The sequence below is a fragment of the Sorex fumeus genome, unplaced genomic scaffold (genome assembly GCF_029834395.1).
Source record: "Sorex fumeus unplaced genomic scaffold, SorFum_2.1 ptg000030l, whole genome shotgun sequence".
In the NCBI taxonomy this organism is placed as follows: domain Eukaryota; kingdom Metazoa; phylum Chordata; class Mammalia; order Eulipotyphla; family Soricidae; genus Sorex; species Sorex fumeus.
The window spans coordinates 10,345,761-10,366,763 of NW_026606087.1; the positions used below are offsets into that span (position 1 = coordinate 10,345,761).

At 38.3% G+C, this 21,003-nt stretch overlaps 2 protein-coding genes across 2 annotated transcripts; both read right to left on the minus strand.

Moving 5' to 3' along the window:
* LOC130025393 (olfactory receptor 10T2-like) lies at window positions 1–966 on the minus strand. Its single transcript, XM_056116346.1, has one exon. The coding sequence runs from the start codon at window positions 964–966 to the stop codon at window positions 1–3; it is 966 nt and encodes a 321-aa protein (XP_055972321.1).
* A 17,014-nt stretch (window positions 967–17,980) lies between these two features.
* On the minus strand, window positions 17,981–18,925 carry LOC130025208 (olfactory receptor 502-like). The gene has a single exon (XM_056116154.1). The coding sequence runs from the start codon at window positions 18,923–18,925 to the stop codon at window positions 17,981–17,983; it is 945 nt and encodes a 314-aa protein (XP_055972129.1).
* Window positions 18,926–21,003: the final 2,078 nt, after the last annotated feature.

Consider the following 21,003-nt stretch of genomic DNA (forward strand, 5'->3'; position numbering starts at 1 on the left):
TTACATGTTTTCAGTTCTTTTATTTATTCTGTGAGGCATAATCCTATTGGTATTGCTGATTACCTTCCTCAGGGCTGTCTGCATTTCTTTGTTCCTTAGACTGTAAACAATGGGATTGAGCAAAGGGGTGAGTACTGTGTAAGTCACAGCCATCAGCATGTCTTCTCCGAATGAGTCACTGTTTTTAGGCCTCAAGTACACAAACCCAGCAAACCCATAGTGTATGGACACCACAGTGAGGTGGGAAGAGCAAGTTGAGAAGGCCTTATACCTCCCCTTAGCAGAGGGCATCTTCATGATTACAGATCCAATGAAGACGTAGGAGATCATGATTAAAACAAAACTGCCCACCAACACGAAGGCAGAGAGCAAAAAAATAGCCATTTCATGATAGGAAGTATAATTACAAGCAAGGGACACGACAGGTAAGAAGTCACAGAAGAAGTGCTGGATAGTTTTGGAACCACAGAAATGCAAATTAAACACAATGTTGACGATACTCAAGGAAATCAGGAACCCAACCATCCAAGAGGCCAACATGAGCTGAGCACAGATCTTAGGGGTCATCCGGACGGCATAGTGCAGTGGGTTGTGAATAGCAGTGTAACGGTCATAGGACATGGCAGCCATGGTGAAACAGTTATTGCCTCCCAAGCCGAAGAAGAAAAACATCTGTGTGGCACACTCAGGAAGAGAAATGGTCTTGCTCTCTGATAGTAAGTCCACCAACATGCGGGGTATGATGACCATAGTGGTACATGTCTCTGAGAAGGACAGGCCACAAAGGAAGAAGTACATGGGGGTGTGTAGGTTGTGACTGAGTTTGATGGCCACCATAATTGACACATTTGCAGCGATAATGGTCAGGTGGGAGAAGAATATCAACACAAAGAGAAGGACCTGCAGGTCTGGGAAACTGGAAAATCCCCACAGAATGAAAGTGATGATAGTGGTGTGATTGCTCATTCTCCTGGTACAGAGCAATTTCTCTAAGACTCAGAGAATTCTAATGCATTGGATCACTAGATCTTAATGACTTGCACCTGGAAAAGTTTAAGCTAAATATTAATGGAAGAATCTGGGATACTACTGCACCTGTTTGAAGTCAAATTCAGTAATCAGAGTGATAAGAATGATTCTAGCATGATACTCCATAGAAATGGCATTGAATGGACCCAAGAATCTTCTTAAGTCCTACTTATAAAATCACTTGTTGTATCTCTTTCTCAATAATGATCTGCATGTAAGAGAAAAATATGAATAAAATTGCTTTGTTATTTTTTGTAATCTCACGATATAGTCTACTTGAATACTTAAACCATTGATAAAATATAAAACTTAACTATATAAATATTTAATTTTAGAGGATCAATAAAAATTTCATTAAAAATTCCTCTCCTGAGAAAACAAAGGGAAATACCCTGCCACAGTGGCAGGGGGGGATGGGGGGAATGGGGGGGGAGGGATGTTATCCTTGGTGGTGGAAGGTGGGCACTGGTGGAGGGATGGGTATGACCGAGGTCCAAGCACAAAAATTTGTAAGTCGACAACTGTGCCTCATGGTGTTTCACTAATAAAAATTAAAAAAAAAATTCCTCTCCTGTTATTCAGTACCTATTGCAAGGATAAATTTGGTGCCTCTGTAGTTATGGACTGGTGATACATTGGTTGCATCATACTATGGTCAGATAGTAGATTCTTTATACAGAGTTTATAAGGTTACTAGTGGTATCAAAAAATAATGGCTACATACATTTAAAGAAAACCAAATATCCTACCATAAGGATTAATGCTCATTGAAACTGATGTTTATGTCTGCTCCTGGTTCAATATCTTTCTTCCTTTTTCTTCTTTCCTTCCTTCCTCCCTCCCTCCCTCCCTCCCTCCCTCCCTCCCTCCCTCCCGCCTTCTTTCCTTCCTTCCTTCTTTCCTTCCTTCCTTCCTTCCTTCCTTCCTTCCTTCCTTCCTTCCTTCATCTCTCCCTCCCTCCCTCCCTCCTCCCTCCCTCCCTCCCTCCCTCCCTTCCTTCCTTCCTTCCTTCCTTCCATCCTTCCTCCTCCTTCTTTCTCTCTCTCTTTCTCTTTCTTTCTTTCTTTCTTTCTTTCTTTCTTTCTTTCTTTCTTTCTTTCTTTCTTTCTTTCTTTGTTCCTTTCTTTGTTCCTTTCTTTCTTTCTTTCTTTCTCTCTCTCTTTCTTTCTTTCTTCTTTATTCCATCCTTTCTTTTTCTCCCTCCCTCCCTCCCTCCCTTCTCCTTCCTTCCTTCCTTCCTTCCTTCCTTCCTTCCTTCCTTCCTTCTTTCCTTCCTTCCTTCCTTCCTTCCATCCTTCCTCCTCCTTCTTTCTCTCTCTCTTTCTCTCTCTCTCTCTTTCTTTCTTTCTTTCTTTCTTTCTTTCTTTCTTTCTCTCTCTCTCTTTCTTTTTTTCTTCTTTATTCCATCCTTTCTTTTCCTCCCTCCCTCCCTCCCTCCCTCCCTCCCTCCCTTCCTTCCTTCCTTCCTTCCTTCCTTCCTTCCTTCCTTCCTTCCTTCCTTCCTTCCTTCTTCTCTCTCTGTCTTTCGTTCTCTCTCTTTCTCTTTCTCTGTCTCTTTCTTTCTTTGGACCACACCCAATAGTGCTCAGGGGTTACTCCTGGCTCTTTACTTAGGAATCACTCTTGGTAGTGCTCAGGGAACTATATAAGGTGCTGGGAATTGAACCTCAGTCAGCACACATGCAAGGCAATTGTCCTACCCACTATTCCATTGCTCAGTATCACCTGGTTCTGTTTCTACCACATCTCTTACTGAGTTGCATGCAAATCTGACAATAGTATCCTCTGCATTTTCCAACCATTTCATGTTTCTTCATGCTACTCTTTTATTTTCATGTTTTTTCTCCAGCTTCAATTTCTCCTTCTTTATTTTATTTTATATCAGACTTTTAGATTCTGCAACTTCTCTTATCTACATTTTCTATCTTCTAAAATCTTTACTAAAACTTTTTTCCTATATTTTATTCCACCAGTTATTAATATTTTTGCAAGAACCATAACCAGAGAAATATTAATTTCCAAAGAAATATGAATTTCTCAACATTCCCAATTTCTAGATTATCTATTAGCATAATTTAGCATAATTTCTTTAATATCATATAACAGGCTTTTAATGATTAATGATCAATGCAACTTGGTTATTAGGAAATATTCACAGTCACGGTCCTCCCGTTGTTCATCAATTTGCTCAAGTGGGCCCAGGCTCTGCCATGTGGATGAGATACTCTAGGTAGCTTGCTGGGCTCTTTGAGAGGGGCGGAGGAATCAAACCTGGCTCTGCTCAGCCGGCCCGGCTGCATGCAAGGCAAATGCCCTACCACTGTGCTATGGCTCCAGCCCATAGGAAATATTAAGAAATATTATAGTATATAAAATGATATTCATTGTAAAGAGAAAAACCTAAAAGTTCTTGTTGACAAAGGAATTGAGGTAGGCAGAAAGGAATGTGGATAGTGAGAAGGTTTGCTTAATAACATTGCATACCACAAGCATAAAAATCAGCATTATTGTCAATAGTGTTAGCTTGAATCCATTTGCTAAACTCCCTCTAGAAACAATTCAGCTGGAACAAAGTCTATGATAAAACTTGACAAACAGAAGACCGCCCTAGTTACAAATCTTTTCTGCTTGGCAGTGACCTATTATTTTTTTTCTTTATTTGTTTGCTTTGAGGGTTTTTTTTTTTTTTTGCTTTTATTGGTTCATACCTGGCAATGCTCAGGGGTTATTCCTGGCTCTGCAGTCAGGAATTACTCCTGGCAGTGCTATCAATTGTGGTCTAATAATCCTGTGGTCTAATAATCATGTGGGATGCCAGGGATCAAACCCGGGATTGGCTAAGTGCAAGGCAAACACTCTACCTGCTGTCCTATTGCTCTGGTCCTCAGATTGCTTTGTTTTGGTTTTTGGGCCATACCCAGAAGTGTTCGGGTCTTACTACTTACTCTGTATCCTGGGGTTATTACCGTATGGGGTGCTAGGGATCAGACTGAGCCCAGGTTTACAAAGTGCAAGCCATTCCAACTATATTTTTTCTTTGGGTCCCTGTCACTGTCCTATTAAAGGATTCTTTCTACACAGAGACCCCTGAGCCAAAACAGTTTGGAAAAGGCCCACACATAAGTTTTCTGTGTGGTTATATAGGAAACTATATTGGGGGGAGGGGTCCTGCATTCTTTAGGACTTAAATTTCCTTTTTTTTTTTTGAGTTCTTCCATTCTCTCCCTCACTCTCACTCTGCCCCTATTCTTCTTAGAATTCATACTCTCCCTCAATAAAAATATTTCACTTTACCATCTTCTATAAACTGTCTTAGTTTTTGCTGCAGTTAAAAACACGGTCAAAAACATTTGACTATCGACCTGGTAGAGATTGGGACTGATTTCTTTTCCTGTGAAGAGCATAACCTCAATCCAGCATAAGAACTATGGCTTCCCAAACCCAGATGGTAAGAACAAGCTTACATGCCATGCAGCTCAAGATCAGGTTCAGCTTGTTGGCTGCTCTAGTGAAGCTGGAAGGTCTTTGAAGTTCATTTTCAATCTCTCTGATAGACACAACACTGCCAACAGGAAATTAATTGGCAGTATCTTAAATCATGAGATATCAAGTCAGAGGAAGAACTTAGTCTCACAACTTGGGAGTAATTTTCTGTATTCTTCCAGTGGTATAATGTATCTCATAATCAGAAGTAAGTTTTAAATCATTTTCCTCTTTGAATTCTTGTAGTGAATCTCCTCTGATAATCTTCTATAGTATCAAAGGTGATGTCTTCTTTACTCCTTAAGGATGTGCTCAGTAACATGAAGATTTTAATGAGTCCTCAGGCCACTGGGGACCACTCTCTTGAGACTACTGCTTAAGGTATCAGGGATCTTCTACTCTGTGGGTCTATTATCCATTGTGATATCCCCAAAAATGTTTCACTAACATATTGTACTTATTTGAATAACAATTAAAATGATAACAACTCAAGCTACTTAAAACATATCTTTTATGTTTTAAAAGATGAGTCTTTTAGAATATTTGTCATTCTGTACACTATCATTTATCATATAGTTCAGAAAACTTGCCAGTTTTCTCAGGTCACCTTTATCCTTTACACAGGGCAAGGAGTGACTTGTCATGAGATAAAAGTAAATGGAAAAATAATTAGAAGAGGGTTAGTTAAAATTAAAGGCAGGCAAAGAGGTCCTTGACAAGTAATAAATCAAGATAAAATCTGGAAAATATTAACTCTTAGTCACCAGCCCTTTGTCTCATCTGGAGTGTGAAATACTAACCTCCTTTGAATATTCAGGAATCCCCTATGAATATTCAGCCTGATAAGACTCTTATCAGATGGTAAGTACTGGCCAGTCCTAGCTCAGAGAAGGTGATACCCCCTCAAGGATAGGAGAAACTTCAACAGAAACAAAAGACCAGAATATGTAATTTTGACCTTTGACCATCAAATTTTAAAGTCTTTCTCCCTCGAAAATTTGCGACAATCAACTCTTATCTACATGAAAAAAAAAACCACCTCAAGTCAAGACAATGGGGGTGAGATTTGGGGGACTGGGGTCAGAGGAGGACTTTTAAAGCCAACTTTGGGTTTTGCCTGGTTTTCTTTTTTGAGGTTTTTTGTGTGTGTGTGTGTGTGTGTTCGGGTCAACCTTCTGGCGCTCAAGGCTTATACTGGGCTTTGTGCTCAGGGATCACTCCTGCTGCCAAGGTCCTGGTATCATATGGTTTTGAACCCAGTCTGGGTACATGCAAGGATAGCTCCATACCTGTTGTAATATCTCCTTGCCACCAACTTTGTAGCACTAGAGGGAGAGTAGAGGAGAAAAGGCACTTGTATTTCATGTTGGTGAGTCAATTTGATCCCCATTGCCCCCTATAGTCCCCTGAAGACCACAGGTGATCACTCCTGAGCCCAGGGCCAGGATTAATCCCTGAATACTATCAATTGTGGTCTAATAATCCTCTCCAATATTTGCAAATGCAAGTGATGCACATTCTATTCTGTGATGAACTGCATTCCTACATGGGATGTAAAATTTCTTTCTTTTAATTTGTGAGGTGCTCTCTTTCTTTTCTAACTTTCCTAATTAAAAAGTATAATTGCTTGTCCCGAAATTATTTTCAAGTAAAAAACAAATTATTTACAAGTAAACAACAAACCTAGGAAATCTTGCAGAGTTCAAATTTGACTTTCCTTTTGCTTTCTTGCAAAGAGCAAATTTCACTTCTTTGTGCATGAAAACTATGCAGAGCTATGCATTGCTCTTCCAAAAACTCGGGTACTAGGGGCAAGTTCCCGTGCCTCAAATATCAAGTTGATCTCACGTGCAACTTGATGTCTGCCTTATGGGGTGGATTGGGACTTTAATTTCCATCTCACACAAGAACTCCTGCAGTCTTTGCATCCTAATATCTCTGGACACTTCACTGACAAGGTGGTAGTAGACTAAGCAGATAGATATAGCACTCTCTTTTATGGCTACGTCCTTCCACTCTGTAACTCCCCACCCACCCTGAGGGCAATAGTACATGGCTTTGTGCTCAGGGGTCTGAGCAAAACCAGTATTGATTTTCAGCCTATGGATCTTGTTGAAATTGTTCTTGTTCGGATTCCTGTCAAATGACTCTGATTTCAGCAGGTGGATATTTTCTAGCTATAGTAATTATCAATTTAAGAAAAGAGGAATATGGGAGGTAGGGGACTTGCTTTGCACATAGGAGGGTCTGGGTTTGATCCCCAGGACCCATCACTACCCATATACACATACACTACACACACACACACACACACACACACACACACACACACACAGGCAAGAAATATTTGGAAAGCTTGTTAAAAATGCAAATTCTTGGTGGTGGAGAATGTGCACTGGTGGAGGGATAAGTGTTTGATAATTGTGTGAGTGTAACCCAAACATGAAAGCTTGTAGCTATCTCACGGTGATTCAGTAAAATTAAAAAAAAATAAATTACAACTTCAAAAAAAAAAAGAGGAATATGAACTGGGGCTGAACCAGACAACCAGATAATCTTCCCACCAGCAGTGAATGGAACTATAACTAAAACTATTTGCAGATGGTACGATAATTAACTTAAAAATTCTCAGATACACCATTAGAAAACTGCTATACATTAATAAAGTGGAAGGCTTTTAGTAAAGTGGAAGGCTTATAACGAAGTGGAAGGCTATAAAATCTTTAAACAAAATATTTGATGCATGTCTATATGGAAACAGTGCAATTGTAGAGAAAGAGAAAAATTTCCAATTTAGAGTCGTTCAGAAGTAATACATAATTAAAACTTATTAAATAGGTGAAAGAATTGCCAACAAAATCTATGACATAAATATATAAAAAAAATCACTTGATCACTTGATCACTTGACATCCCTTACTCATCAATTTGCTCGAGTGGGTGCCAGTAACATCTCAATTCGTCCCTGTCACATGTTAGTGTAGCCCAATGGCATCTGCTTGTTCTAGGAACACGAAGAGCCTCAAGCCGATCGTTCAGGGTCTTGATAAAGAAGTCTGACCATCTCTTAGGTGGGTGGCCATGTGATCTTTTGACGTTCCGTGGAATCCAGTTGGTAATGGCTCTAGTCCAGCGGTCATCTCCAAATCGCATTACGAGTCCAACCCATCTGATTTTTGACACCTTGACAATTGAGACAGGTCCCTGATTTTCGATCGTTGACAGAGGTCGGAACTCAGGATTCTTTATCTTATTTGAGTGAAGCGTGACAATCCAAGCATAGCTCTTTCAATTCCTCTTGGGAGACCCGAATAGCAATCTCATCCTATTTTTGTAGGGCCCAGGTCTCTGATTCATTTCATTCATTTCATCATCCTGTTATTCGTCGATTGCCTCGATCAGGCCCCAGTAACGTCTCTTTCATCCTAGCCCTGAGATTGTATTCAAGGCTCTTTAGGAGAATGAGACCCATCATTGTTACTGGTATTTGGCATACTTGGTACGCCACGGGGAGTTTGCCAAACTCTGCCCTGTGGGCAGGCTACATTAGATAGCCTGCAAGTTTGTCCAAAGTAGGATGTCCTGATAAGATGCCTACTGGGATTTGGAGGATCTGGGTGGAAGATGCTTGACTCCAGTCCAAGTAGGCTTGGAGATCTCGGCCCCGGAACCTGCGTGGCTTTGTCCCTCTGCCAGTACCTTCATGTGTGCGGAGAGTGGTCTCAGCATGGTGGTGGCTGGTCCTGGAGGTCTTCGGCTGCCGGAGCCCTGGTCGGGGCGGGGAGGAAAGCTCAACCCGCTCCCCTCCAAGGGGCCTCCGAGGAACAGCCAGGCGCGGGGGCAGAAGACTGCACTATTCTCGTCCGGGAGCTGGATTTTATAGTCTCTGAGTCTTGGCCGTTGATGGGATTACACGGCGCCAGGGGGCCAGGTGGTGGGTGTGACCCCCGCCTACTGGGATTTGGAGGATCTGGGTGGAAGATGCTCGACTCCAGTCCGAGTAGGCTTGGAGATCTCGGCCAGGTCTCTGATGCGTATGTTAATTCAGGAAAAACAGTAAAATCGAAGAGATGTGCCCAGAACTGGAGGTTCTTTGTCCTCTTAGCATTTCTTCGACAGTCTTGTAGGCATTGCAAGCTGCTCACTTCCTCCTCCGCAACTCAGGTGCCAGGTCATTTGTCACATTGACTTCTCGACCCAGGTACACGTAACTGTTGCATTTGGGGATGTTCATTCCATTGAGAGCGAATGGAACATCAGAAATGAAACCGTTTCTCATAAACATTGTCTAAATGAGATTCAGCTGTAATCCGACCTTTCCACACTCACAGTCAAAGTTGGCCAGCATTTGGGCTGCTTGGCTAATGTTTGTTGTTATTAGAATGATGTCATCAGCAAAGCAGAGGTGGTGTAGTTGCCGACCGTCTATCTTCACTCCCATTACTTCCCATTCCAGTCGTCGCATGACATTCTCAATGGTGGCACTGAAGAGCTTCAGTAAAATGATATCACCCTGCCGAACTCCTCTCTTGACATGCATGATCACTTTCTTGTAGAATGATGAGATCCTGGTAGTGAATCCATAAAACACCTCATGAGGATCCTGATGTATTGAGTTTGAACATCTTGTTTGGCTAGGGCTTCAGTCTCAACAGAATCAAAGACCTTCTTTAAATCAATGAACATTAGACAGAGAAGCATCTTGAACTCCTGAGAAACCTCAATGAGCTTGGTTATCAGTGGATGTAGTTGATCATGCTGAATCCTTTTTGGAACCTGCTTGCTCGCATGGTTGTCTTCGTCTAGTTTTCTGCCAATCCTATTCAGGATCACTTGAGCGAACAGACTTGTAGACGACAGACAACAGGCAGATCGGGCAATAGTTGCCAATGTCGTGGATGTCTCCCTTCTTGTACAGTAGAAGGGTCCTGCTGGACGGAACCTTGCTTTCAGACAGGTAGCGTGTGAAGAGCAGAGCCAGTTTAATGATGAGTACTGATTGCAGGTTCTTCAGGTGTTCGGATCTGACCTTGTCTGGGCCAAGTGCTGTTTGCTTCTTTACCAAAGAAATGGCGTGTCGGATTTTGGGAGAAACTTTTGAACGACATATCCATCCTGCAGAATTTGGTATGTGGGCAGGTGGATGTGGCTATCGAAGAGATCCGAGTAGAAGTCATGAACAATCTTCTCCATTGCCCTTCTGGAAGATGTGATAGATCCATCAGGACGTCGGAGGGCAGTCATCTTGTCTTGTAGTTGGCAAAGGACAGGCGGGCATTACGAACGCTTTTCCAGGCTTCTGCTGCATCTGGCAGCACTGCTGCTCTTCTCTCTTTGAAGTCTTCCTTTATCACTTCTCTGCATTGCTTTTTGAGCTCGGACTTTTGCTTGTGGTTGCCTGAGGCTTGCACCAAACCACATTGGCGAATGAACTCAAGAGTTTTCGAAGACAGGCGTCTTTTTGTGGCTATCTATCTCTCTCAGGATTCCTTGCACAGTCGTGGAGGTGGTGAACTAGTTGATCATATTCCTCGTCAATGTTGTCAATGATGGCATGTTTCCATGTTGCCGCAATAGTGCCAAAGAGCTCCCAGCTGGTGGTCGTTCTGGAAGTTCTCTTCTTAAACTTTGCAGCCCTTTCTCCCTGCTCCATGAAGTAGAATTTACACTACCTCCACTACCCAGCCACCACCACACTCCAGGATGTGTGGATGCTAGGGCCTAGACGCATGCACGAGTGAAGCCCCAAAGAACCAGGTACCAGAACTCTGTGACCTTGGACTCTAGGAAAAATGGTTACCCAGAAACAGAGATCCTCTGCTCGCTCCCACCAATCTCCAGCGACCAACGGATTAAAGCCAAAAGCCCCACCCTACCCTTCCCTGTATGCTTCCACCAACCTCTGGCGACCCAGGGATTACACACAGAACACCCACCCTTCCGGTACCAGATAAACACCTCATCGGCAGACCTCCATTACCTTCATTACCTCCACTACCCCACCACTGCCACGCTCCAGAACACACAAAATAATGGAAAAATATTTTATGCTCAGGAATTGGAACAATTAACACTCCTAATGCACAAATTAGGCATAAAGGCTTGCTTTTGAATTCAAAAAAATATTATTTGCATATTTCTCTTATAAAGATCTACATTCTGCCTCAACTTTTCTTTGCAGTCACCATTTGTAGGATGCCCACCACTGAAGTTTTAAAAACTTTGCACTGTGAGTTTTGCCAGTGAATGGTTATTTTTTCTCGATTACTGTTCTAATACCAAAGTGTATATATAAATCATTCACGAAGCTCATATTAAGAAACAAGGAAAGGAAAAGAATAGACATTTCTATAAGGAGGACTGCAAAAGAAAAAATAGCATATGAAAAAGTTCACCATTATTTATTATCAGGGAAATGCAAATCAAAACAATGATGAGGTATCATCTCACACCTAAGAGATTGCCATATATCAAAAATATTGGATTTATTTTAATTTAAACAAATTTTTAAATAATATGGGAGTACTGCAATTTGTTCAACCATTGATTAAGCTGATTGAATTTGGCATGAACTCCACATTACTTTTTTTATTTTATTGTATCACCGTGAGAGAGTTACAAAACTTTCACATTTGAGATTCAGCCCTATAATGATGGACTACCCATCCCTCCACCAGTGCACACTCTCCACCACCAATGTCCCCAGTATCTCACCCCCCGCCAACCCACATCTCAGTCCTCACCCTGACTCTATGGCAGACAATCTCCCCAACACTGTCTCTCAAATTTTGGGCATTATGTTTTGCTCAAATTTTCCCACCACCATTCATACCTACCTGCCAGGAGCAGAAGCTAGATAATTTATTTTCCATTGCTCATTTTGAATATAATGAGAACTCATGTGGCCACAATTGTAAATGTAAATTTCTAGATTATAAATGGTTGGGTTCCAGAGACATCTCTGTATGGCACTAATCCATTTTGGGATTCAATTGAGAGTCTCTGGGCCAGGGCTGTTAGTGCTCTCAGATGGTGCCTGGAGGCAAATAGTGGGCATGACAGCATGGACAGGCGGGGACCTGGGGAGGGACAGCCCAGGTCCTCTTCTGTCATGCGGCCTGGAGATTTAGTCCTGAACCCGCATACCTGGGCCTTGCTTGGGGAAGCTCTTGGTCACTGGGATTCCATCTGGAGTAGGCGGGGAGACTGCACCTGCTCCATCTGGGGTGACCCAGTGATACTGACCCAATATGGGGCCTGGAGAGACCTCTGATGCTGTGGTGTCTTCCAGGACTTGCTACTGTGTCTCTGGCCAGGGTTATTGGTGCACTAAGATGGCAATTCCACTTCTTGACATCTATCCCCAAAGCACAAAAACACTAATCCAAAAAAAAATTATGCACACCTATGTTCAATGTACTGCTTAGTCCAAAGCCAGGATATGGAAACAAGTCAAACATACAATGATAGGTGGATGGATAAATATGTTGTGGTGTATATGTACATATACAATCACAATCATGATCATCCTGTTGTTCATCGATTGCCTTGAGCAGGCACCAGTAACGTCTCCTTCCTTCTTCCTAGCCCTGAGATTTTAAAAGAGCCATATTCAAAGCTCTTTCAGGGTTAGGAGAATGAGACCCATCATTGTTACTGGTATTTGGCATATTGGGTACGACACGGGAAGTTTGCTAGACTCTGTTGTGCGGGCAGGATATTTTCGGTAGCCTGCCAGGTTCTCCGGCCGTGCGCTTACAGGAGCTGGGTTTTATAGTCTCTGGGTCTTAGCTGTTGATGGGACCAACCTGGCACCGGCGGCAGCCGGTGGGTGTGACGCCTACCTACTGGAAGATGGGGGATCTGAGTGGAGAAGGTCCAATTCCGATCCGAGCGGGCTTGGAGATCTCAGCACCGGGACCCGCATGCCTGGGTTCCTCTGCTGGTTCTTTCATGCATGACGCTTGTCCAGATGTGTGGAAAGTGGTCTCAGCATGTCTGTGGCTGGTTCTGGAGGTCTTCGGCTGCTGGGTCTCTGCTCGGGGTGTGGGGGGGGAACTCAACCCGCCTCCCTCCAAGGGGCCCTGATGAGGACAGCCAGGCGCGGGGGCAGGAGACTCTGTATATATGTATATATACATACTGGAATAATAGGCAGGTGTAGGAAATGTTGAACTCATGTAGTTTTCTGCAACTTGGACAGAAATGGAGGGTTTCATGCTGAGAAAAAGAGAGGGAGAAAAACAAGTACCAGATGACGTCACTTATTTGTGGGTATGTAGAGGGACAGAATAAGGGTACAGATGATATCAATTGACTATAAATTCTGGATACTTAAATGCAAAACTGAGAGCACCAGATTAGGGGAGATATTAGAGGACTAGAAGTGACATAAAGTAGTGACATTAGTAGGAGGTCTTGGGCACTTTAGGGGTGGTGAGGTGAGGTAGCTATGTACACCTACTTCATAAACGCTTATTAGAAAAGTTGCTCATTAGAAAAAAACCATATAAGTTACTCTTTTTTGTGTCTATAGCATGTGCACAAGAGGTATATTTTTGATAAACTTATTTTTACTTTTTAAAATTAAAAATACACTTAAGTGTTAACATTGAAATTTTTGACAATGAGAAACTTTCTCTTGAGAAAGTCTTATACATGTTTTAAACATTTCCTTTTGAATTTAAACTTTAATTTTTCATCAGGTCTTGCCTTTTATTTCACCAATATAATCAATAGATATTAATGTACTTAACTGAATTTTGACTATTTCTTAATCAGAAAGTCAAAGAAGCATTGACCCATTATTTATCAATAAGAGAAATCATTATATTATATTTTAGAATAACCATAAAGTTGCATAATTATTTGTGAATACCAAGATAGAACCAAAGGAATAATTTGACCTCTTGAAAATAAAAAGAATCTTGAAAGATTAGAATGTGTATGTGTGAACTAAACTGCTCAATACTCCAGTACATAATTATATGCATCAAGAAGCTTTGAATTTACACTTGAACCTCAAGAATCTTCAGATTTATTCCAAAAAGCAAAAATAAATAAAAAATGATAATTTAGGGCCACAAACACTTTCATCTGTTATGAATAGATGAATAAGTACTTATTTCAAGAGGTAAGTTTTGTCTTTTGTTAAAGAATCTGATATATTGAGTTTTATTTACTACTTAACTTTACTCCCTAATACTGTGTCTTTTCCCACAAGTCAAAGATGGGAAAAATAGGAAGATGTAATTAATCAACTAGATAGAAACTTTAGTTGAATTACTATTTCTACTATTATTACTCATCAATAATCATGCATAATCAAAGTTATGAAGATTCCTTATGTATCTTCTAATAAGACATAGGCTCATGGGATCATTGAATACTTTATAAATTTTAATTCCCAAAAAATGCTAAAAATAGTTAATTTATATTAAATATAAATTAGGAGTTAAAACATATAGCAAATACATTTGCAGAAAAACTCTATGGTTCAGAATGCTTTGGCTTCAAGGCAATATACTAGACAGAGCTTAGACTATAAAACTGGGAAAATTTATAAATTTAATTTAACTCATTACCAAGGTGATGATGCTTTTTTAGCTTTTATACTAGGTGCTATTTATCATGGTATCATATTGAAAATTATCTTAATTTACTCTATAAAATATCAGTTAAGAAGTTATTAATATATTTAAGTAATGATTTTGTTATACATTAAATATGCTTTCCACATGACATTTACATTGATATTTAAAACATTAATAATATCTTAAATTACAAATATTATAAAACATACAATAAATTCAATAATATAATTTATTTTTAAATCATGTCATTCATAACTCTAGTTTCATATTTTTTCTTGAATTAGTGTCAAAAATTATTTGTTTCTGAATATTGATTTTAGTTTTTATCAGAGAATCAACACAGGAATTTAGGTATTTGCACATACTGACTCAGGTTTTATCCTAGCACAGCATATGGTTCCTCTCAAACATCACCAGAAATAGTCCCTGAGCACAAAGCCAGGAGCAAACCTTAAGCACTGTCAGGTGTGACCCCAAAACAAAACTAAATGAAATTGTTTTTATTTCATTGATAGAAATGTGAAATGTGTAAGTAAATGAGGCACTAATTTAAGTGTTTAGTTTCATTTATTGAATAACTACTAAAAGAAGGGGCAGCTAGCTTAAGTGCTTCGTAGTCAGTTTCTACCAGTTGCTTGCACAAGCTTGCACAGCCATATAATGTCTTTCAATCTCAGCTGCTCATACAAAAAAAAATAGTAAAATATTTTTATGGCAAAAATAGGCTATATAAATACACAAGCAGATACATACTATATTTACTATATGTGCATTAATATTCATATATGTTTTATATATGTTTATATACTATATACATAATAAAACTATACTTATTTGTAATATATGCACTATATATAATACATAAAAGGTAAAGGTAAAGGCCCTCCCGTTGATCGTTGATTTGCTAGAGCGGGCCCAGTAACGTCTCCATTGGAGACTTTGTTGTTACTGTGTTATTCATTTATATATTGTATATAAAGATTATATATTATATGAAACATACACATATATTTATTAATTCTGATTTTTATTTGATAATAATTTGGTAAATGTTATGAATTATTAGTCTTATTATACAGTAATAAATGAATTTTTTGCTAAACTCACTGACATTTTATTATTCTCATTTCTTTAATCTCTTATTTCAAGTGAATTTTATTATAAACATATATTTCTCTTTGCATGTAAATATGCACTTAGATTGAATACATTTATTTTTCATGAAGGAATGAAAACTACACTGCAATAATAAGTATTTTACTAGGCTTAACTGATGACCCCATTCATTGAATTATCCTCTTCATGATCATCTTTTGATTCTACCTGCTGACCATCTCTTGGAATCTCAGCATACTCTTGCCAGAGTCATCTTCTGTCAAACATGCTATGCTTAAAAATTTCTTGGTGGAAAAAAAAATCTCTGACTTATCTTCAGTGTGGTTGGACTTTATTTGATTGGACTTTATTTGGGACACTTAAATGCTTGCTTTTTGCTTCCAGGGCCTATGACAACCACCAAACTCAGAAACTTTCGAGAGGGCAGGCTGTGTGTGTGTCTGTGTGTATGTGTGTGTGTGTCTGTACATGGGGTGGGGGTGGGGAGATATGTGAAAGGAATTGGGGTGAAATATGGGAAGGAACCTAGGAATGTTGCTGTAGGGGAGTTGACACTGGTGGTGGGATTGGTGCTGAAGTCTTGTTTGTTTAAAACTCAATTATAAATAACTTTGTGAATCACCATGCTTTAATTTTAAAAAGTGGGAAAAATATTGGAAAAAAGAATAGTACTGGAACAGAGCAGGTGCTTAGTTCATATTACGGATCACTATTAAATACAGAATTTGTTTGCCAATTGATAGTTTAGGTAATTTAAAAAATGTTCAAACAAAAGGACATTTAAAAAAATTTTAAAAAGCTTTCATTTCTATGTTATCTCTTGAGATTCTGTGTGAAAACCCCTGAGGATTGTGCTTGCCAAGAAAAGATGTTTGGTTTAACTACTAGCCCATAAACTTTCAGTTATGAAATTCTATGATTGTTTTTCATAATATTTTGATTTTTGTTATTTATATTTTAACTTGTATTTTATATTTTTAAATAAAGTAATAACACAACCAAAAGTTTTATATGTTAATGTTTTTATTTCTGTGGTTTGATATTTCCACTGACCCCATGCTTGATAACTTATTTCCTTTGCCCTGATTATTAATTTTTATAAGATTCTTGTTCTGGTATATAAAAAGTTATTTTTAGGAAAACCTGACTTGACTCTAACTCTTCAATCTGTAATTTGTATAAGACTTTGTCACATTCTTCTGCTCCAAAATAGAATTATTATCAATCAGAATTATCAACTGGGTATGATCTGGGCTTTTAATCATCTTCCTTTCCTTAAAAACCTACATTAAATTTGCAACCTCAGTTGGTAACTTTTTTTTCTGACTTGTACAGTTCTCTCAGAGAAGAAGTAGTTGTGAATATTTAGAATATTTAGAAGATATAATTCCCTGGGTTCTTAGTATCTGAGGAGGAAATACATTATTATCCTGTAAGCTATAGTATAATGTTTGAGACATTAGCATTTTATAATTTGTTCTTGTTGTGCTCACTATAAGACTGAATAAAACTATAAGCATGTCATTCTCCATTTGTTGGAGAAAACCTCAAAGATAATTATATGGAAGTATGTAGAATATTAAGTTTTCACAGAAAAACGTTTTTCTAGCAATTAGACTCTAGTAATCCTATATTCAGCATAAAGCTGTCATCCCACTAACCTTTTGTTTCTGTGTATCTTTGTGTGCATTGTCAGTGAGGTGTGTATTGACAGTCTCTCTCTAGCATGTCAATCTCTATTAATCAGCTTCTATTTTCCATTCTCCAATGTACCACCACTTTCTAAGTGTTTGACTCACTAACTTGTTATTTTGTGTCTTCCATGCTATAAAAATGAATTCCTTGAGGGCATATACCTTTAACTTCTTTGTAGTCTCAGACTATGAGAGCTTCTGAAATATAAACATCATCTTAATTGTATGAAAGAACAAAAAGATAATTAAATAATTAATGGCTTTGAGTTTGTCAGAAAAATAAGATAAATCTTATATTTGAAACATTAAAGAGAGGCGGGAAAGCAAATATCTATGACAGATATCTACATGTACAGGTTGATTATATTCCTTTATGGAAAATAAGTCAAAAATCAGAAAAGATTTCAGTTGCCAAGATACTTGAGGGAGATCAAGGCCTCACTATGAATATTTATCCTGTAAGAGTTTGTTCCGTTCAGTCGCTTAGGCATTCAGGAAATCTGCTCATGTACCACAAAGTCACTAGTCTTAGCCTGACAAATATCACAGGTCAGATAGACACCTTCTCTTGGTTCTCCAGTGGGTGACTTGGAATAAGAGACTTAACCTCAGACCAAAACACGATTTTGAAAACACTGTCAGCAACTTTCTGGCTCCAGTGTTCTCTGTTCTGCTTTCCCATTTCTCTTAGTAACTATTCAGGCAACTATAACTATTATACTCATTTTAGAATAAACAGCAAGTAAAATGGGACACAGTTCTAGGTGCTTAAAAGTACAATAACTGAACATTAATTTATGACAGAGAACTCCTTTTAAAGACAATATAAATACACTTTTGCAAAGGGTCTGAACTACTAACTTTTAAAATGTGAACCAATGGGTGTCTATAATTAAATTTTAAGTGTTTTGAGAATCACTATGGATCTCTGATTACGATTTAATATCATAAAATATATGATAAAAATCTCCAATACAAATGACATACAGACTGAATACTTTTATCTCAGACAAACTTTATTATGTTTTAGAATACTTACATAAAACATACAGAATAACAAACTTCATTAAGAAAATAACTTCCTAGCAAGCTGTCTCTTCAGAGCCCCTTTAATCTCATTGTTCCTGAGGCTATAGATGAGAGGGTTCAGCATGGGGATCACCACCATATAGAACACAGACACCACTTTGTTCTGATCAGTTGAGTAGTTGGACTTGGGCATCACATAAATGAATGTGATGGTCCCATAGAACAGAGTGACTGCAGTGAGGTGGGAGGTGCAGGTGGAGAAGGCTTTCTGGCGCCCCTCAGTGGAGCGCATCTTTAGGATGGTCATGAGGATGTAGACATAGGATACAGCTATGATAAACACTGTGACTGCAATGATGGAGCCAGCAATAAATGAATCCACCAATGCAGGCATACTAGCATCAGAACATGAGAGTTCAATTAAAGGAGTAAAATCACAGAAGAAATGATTCACTTGATTTGGCCCACAGAAGAACAAAGAGAAAAAGGTAATAGTAAAGGAAGAAGCATTGAAAAGACCTCCTGTGTAAGCCACTACTAGCAACTGAACACAGACTTGTGTGGACATTTTGTTGGAATACAACAGTGGGTTGCAGATTGCCACAAAGCGATCATAGGCCATGGCAGCCAGAAGAAAGCATTCAACTGTCCCAAAGAAAACAGCTGAACCAAGCTGGATGCCACATCCAATATAGGAAATTGTGTTTTTCTCCACCAAGAAATTTACAAGCATGTTGGGTGTGACAGAAGATGAATAGCCTATGTCAGCAAAAGCCAAATGACTCAGAAAAAAGTACATAGGATGATGGAGCTGAGAAGACACCCTGATAAGAGTGATTGTGCTGAGATTGCCAGAGATGGTCACCAGATAGATGCAAAGGATGATCATGAAGAGGATGATTCGAAGAATGGGGTCATCAGTTAAGCCCAGTAAAATAAATTCTGTTATTGTAGTGTAGTTTCTATTCCCCAGGAAATCCATGAGCCAATGAGTAAGAGTAACTATAAAGTGTATCTGTAATAGAAACATTACAGAAAAATAACATGTTGAAATAGTTTTATTTTAATAAACTTTTTCAGCAGTTCTTAGAAGGTGAAGTTTTAAATACTGAAAGTTCAGTTTTTAACATTTTTACAACTTAACGCTGAGTGACATAAAGTTTAGTAAGTGTTTTAAGATATTGTAGTCTTTGGGGCCATTTCCCTCTCAAACTTGCTATTTTTCTAATATTCCAGAAGGCAGCCTTAATGTATAATGTATCTTTGGCTGTTTCATCTTGTCTCCAGTCATAATGTCCTTCATATAAAATTTTTACTTAACATTGATTTTTGTTTTTCCATTTCCCTTTTTTGCTGAAATCACAGTTGGTTTGTGACATTTGAATCTTTTGTATTTTGAGGGTCTGTAAAGTTAATGGGCTGGAGCGATAGCACAGTGAGTAGGGTGTTTGCCTTGCACGTGGCAGACCCGGCCCACCCGAGTTTGATTCCTCTGCCCCTCTTGGAGGGCCTGGCAAAATACCGAGAGTATCTTGTGCACATGGCAAAACCTGGCAAGCTACCCGTTACGTATTTGATATGCCAAACACAGTAACAACAATTTTCACAATGGAGACGTTACTGGGCCCACTCAAGCAAATCAATGAACAACGGGAGGACAGTGCTACAGTGCTATTTTAATAATACATATGAAGGTCATGATAAATATATCATCATACTGATGAGTCTGTATTTTAAATTTTATTTTAAGGGACTTCAGGAAGTTTTCCCTAATGGCTGACTCAATTTCTTTCAATATAAAATTTTACGTGTGCACTGCAATACCCTTAAGAATGAAAAATACCATACAAAAAATATAAGAATAGCAAAAATAATGGTGAGTAAAATTAAATATAATATCTTCTTGAAGATTTTGTAATAAAGACTTTAGGTATGCATAGGAAATGAAGCTAGAGAATAGTAAAATGGGTAAAGGGCTTGCCTTTTTCATGCAGCTGACTGAAATTCCATCTCTGATGCCATAAATGTTCCCCTGAACACTGTCTAAGGAGTGCTTCCTGAGTTCAGAGCTAGGAATAAGTCCTGAGAACAGTTGGGGTGGACCCCAACATAAATATATAAACCAAAGTTATATGCATAGTACTTATCAAATGCTAATTAAATAATAAGCATATAGTTAAAATATATAGATGTACATGCATGCACTATGAATATGTATATATTTTATCATAGCACTGTAGCATATTCTATCATATTGTAATAAAATATTGATACTTATAATAATTTTATGAGGGAATAAACTGAATATTCTGATTACTTAACTTATAAAAATGCACAGTATAAGTTGTAAAATCAAAATATCAATCCTCAGAATGCCTGACAGTTTTTCCTTTATAAATAAGCAAAAAAGATAAATTAATAAAAATTAAATTAATAATTCTCACATAAATAAAAAGTAAATAATAATGCATCTGACAATAAGTTATAGTGAGTGGACAATAAGCTTTATGGGATTTTTTTTACATAGTTTACTGTTTCTCTTAGGTAAATAAGATCACTTTTGAAAAGTCGAATTAGAATTGTTCTTGGTACTAATTCAGAAAGGAATTTCATTCAGGCTAATGATTAAAGTAATTTATTGCAAACATAGTTTATTTTTTAAAATTTGAAATGAAAAATATTAGTGTTTTATCAAGTAATTCAAAAACTAGTGTTTAGGGATATCTTGTTTTTATTTGAAGTAATCACTAAACAAAATCCATGGTCAATAATAATACATGATTAATATTTAGTAATCATTTACCACACTACCAATGCTTCCACTGATTTTATAGAATGAACTAACGTTATTTTCTAAACAATATAATAAAGCATACCTTAAATATCTGAAAATGGGTCACCAGTTTGGCACCTGCTTGAAATCATGAGATTTTCCAGCTTTATATCTTAAGATCAACCTTACATGTTATTGACTCAAAGGTAAAGTATTAATAAATGTAAAGCTTTTCTGCAAATATATTTGCAATATGCTTTAAATCTTCAGTTGAAATATTTACATAA

Excerpts from the sequence above, each read along its gene's own strand:
- LOC130025208 (XM_056116154.1), bottom strand. The coding sequence starts at position 18,925 with ATGGATTTCCTGGGGAATAGAAACTACACTACAATAACAGAATTTATT.
- LOC130025393 (XM_056116346.1), bottom strand. The coding sequence starts at position 966 with ATGAGCAATCACACCACTATCATCACTTTCATTCTGTGGGGATTTTCC.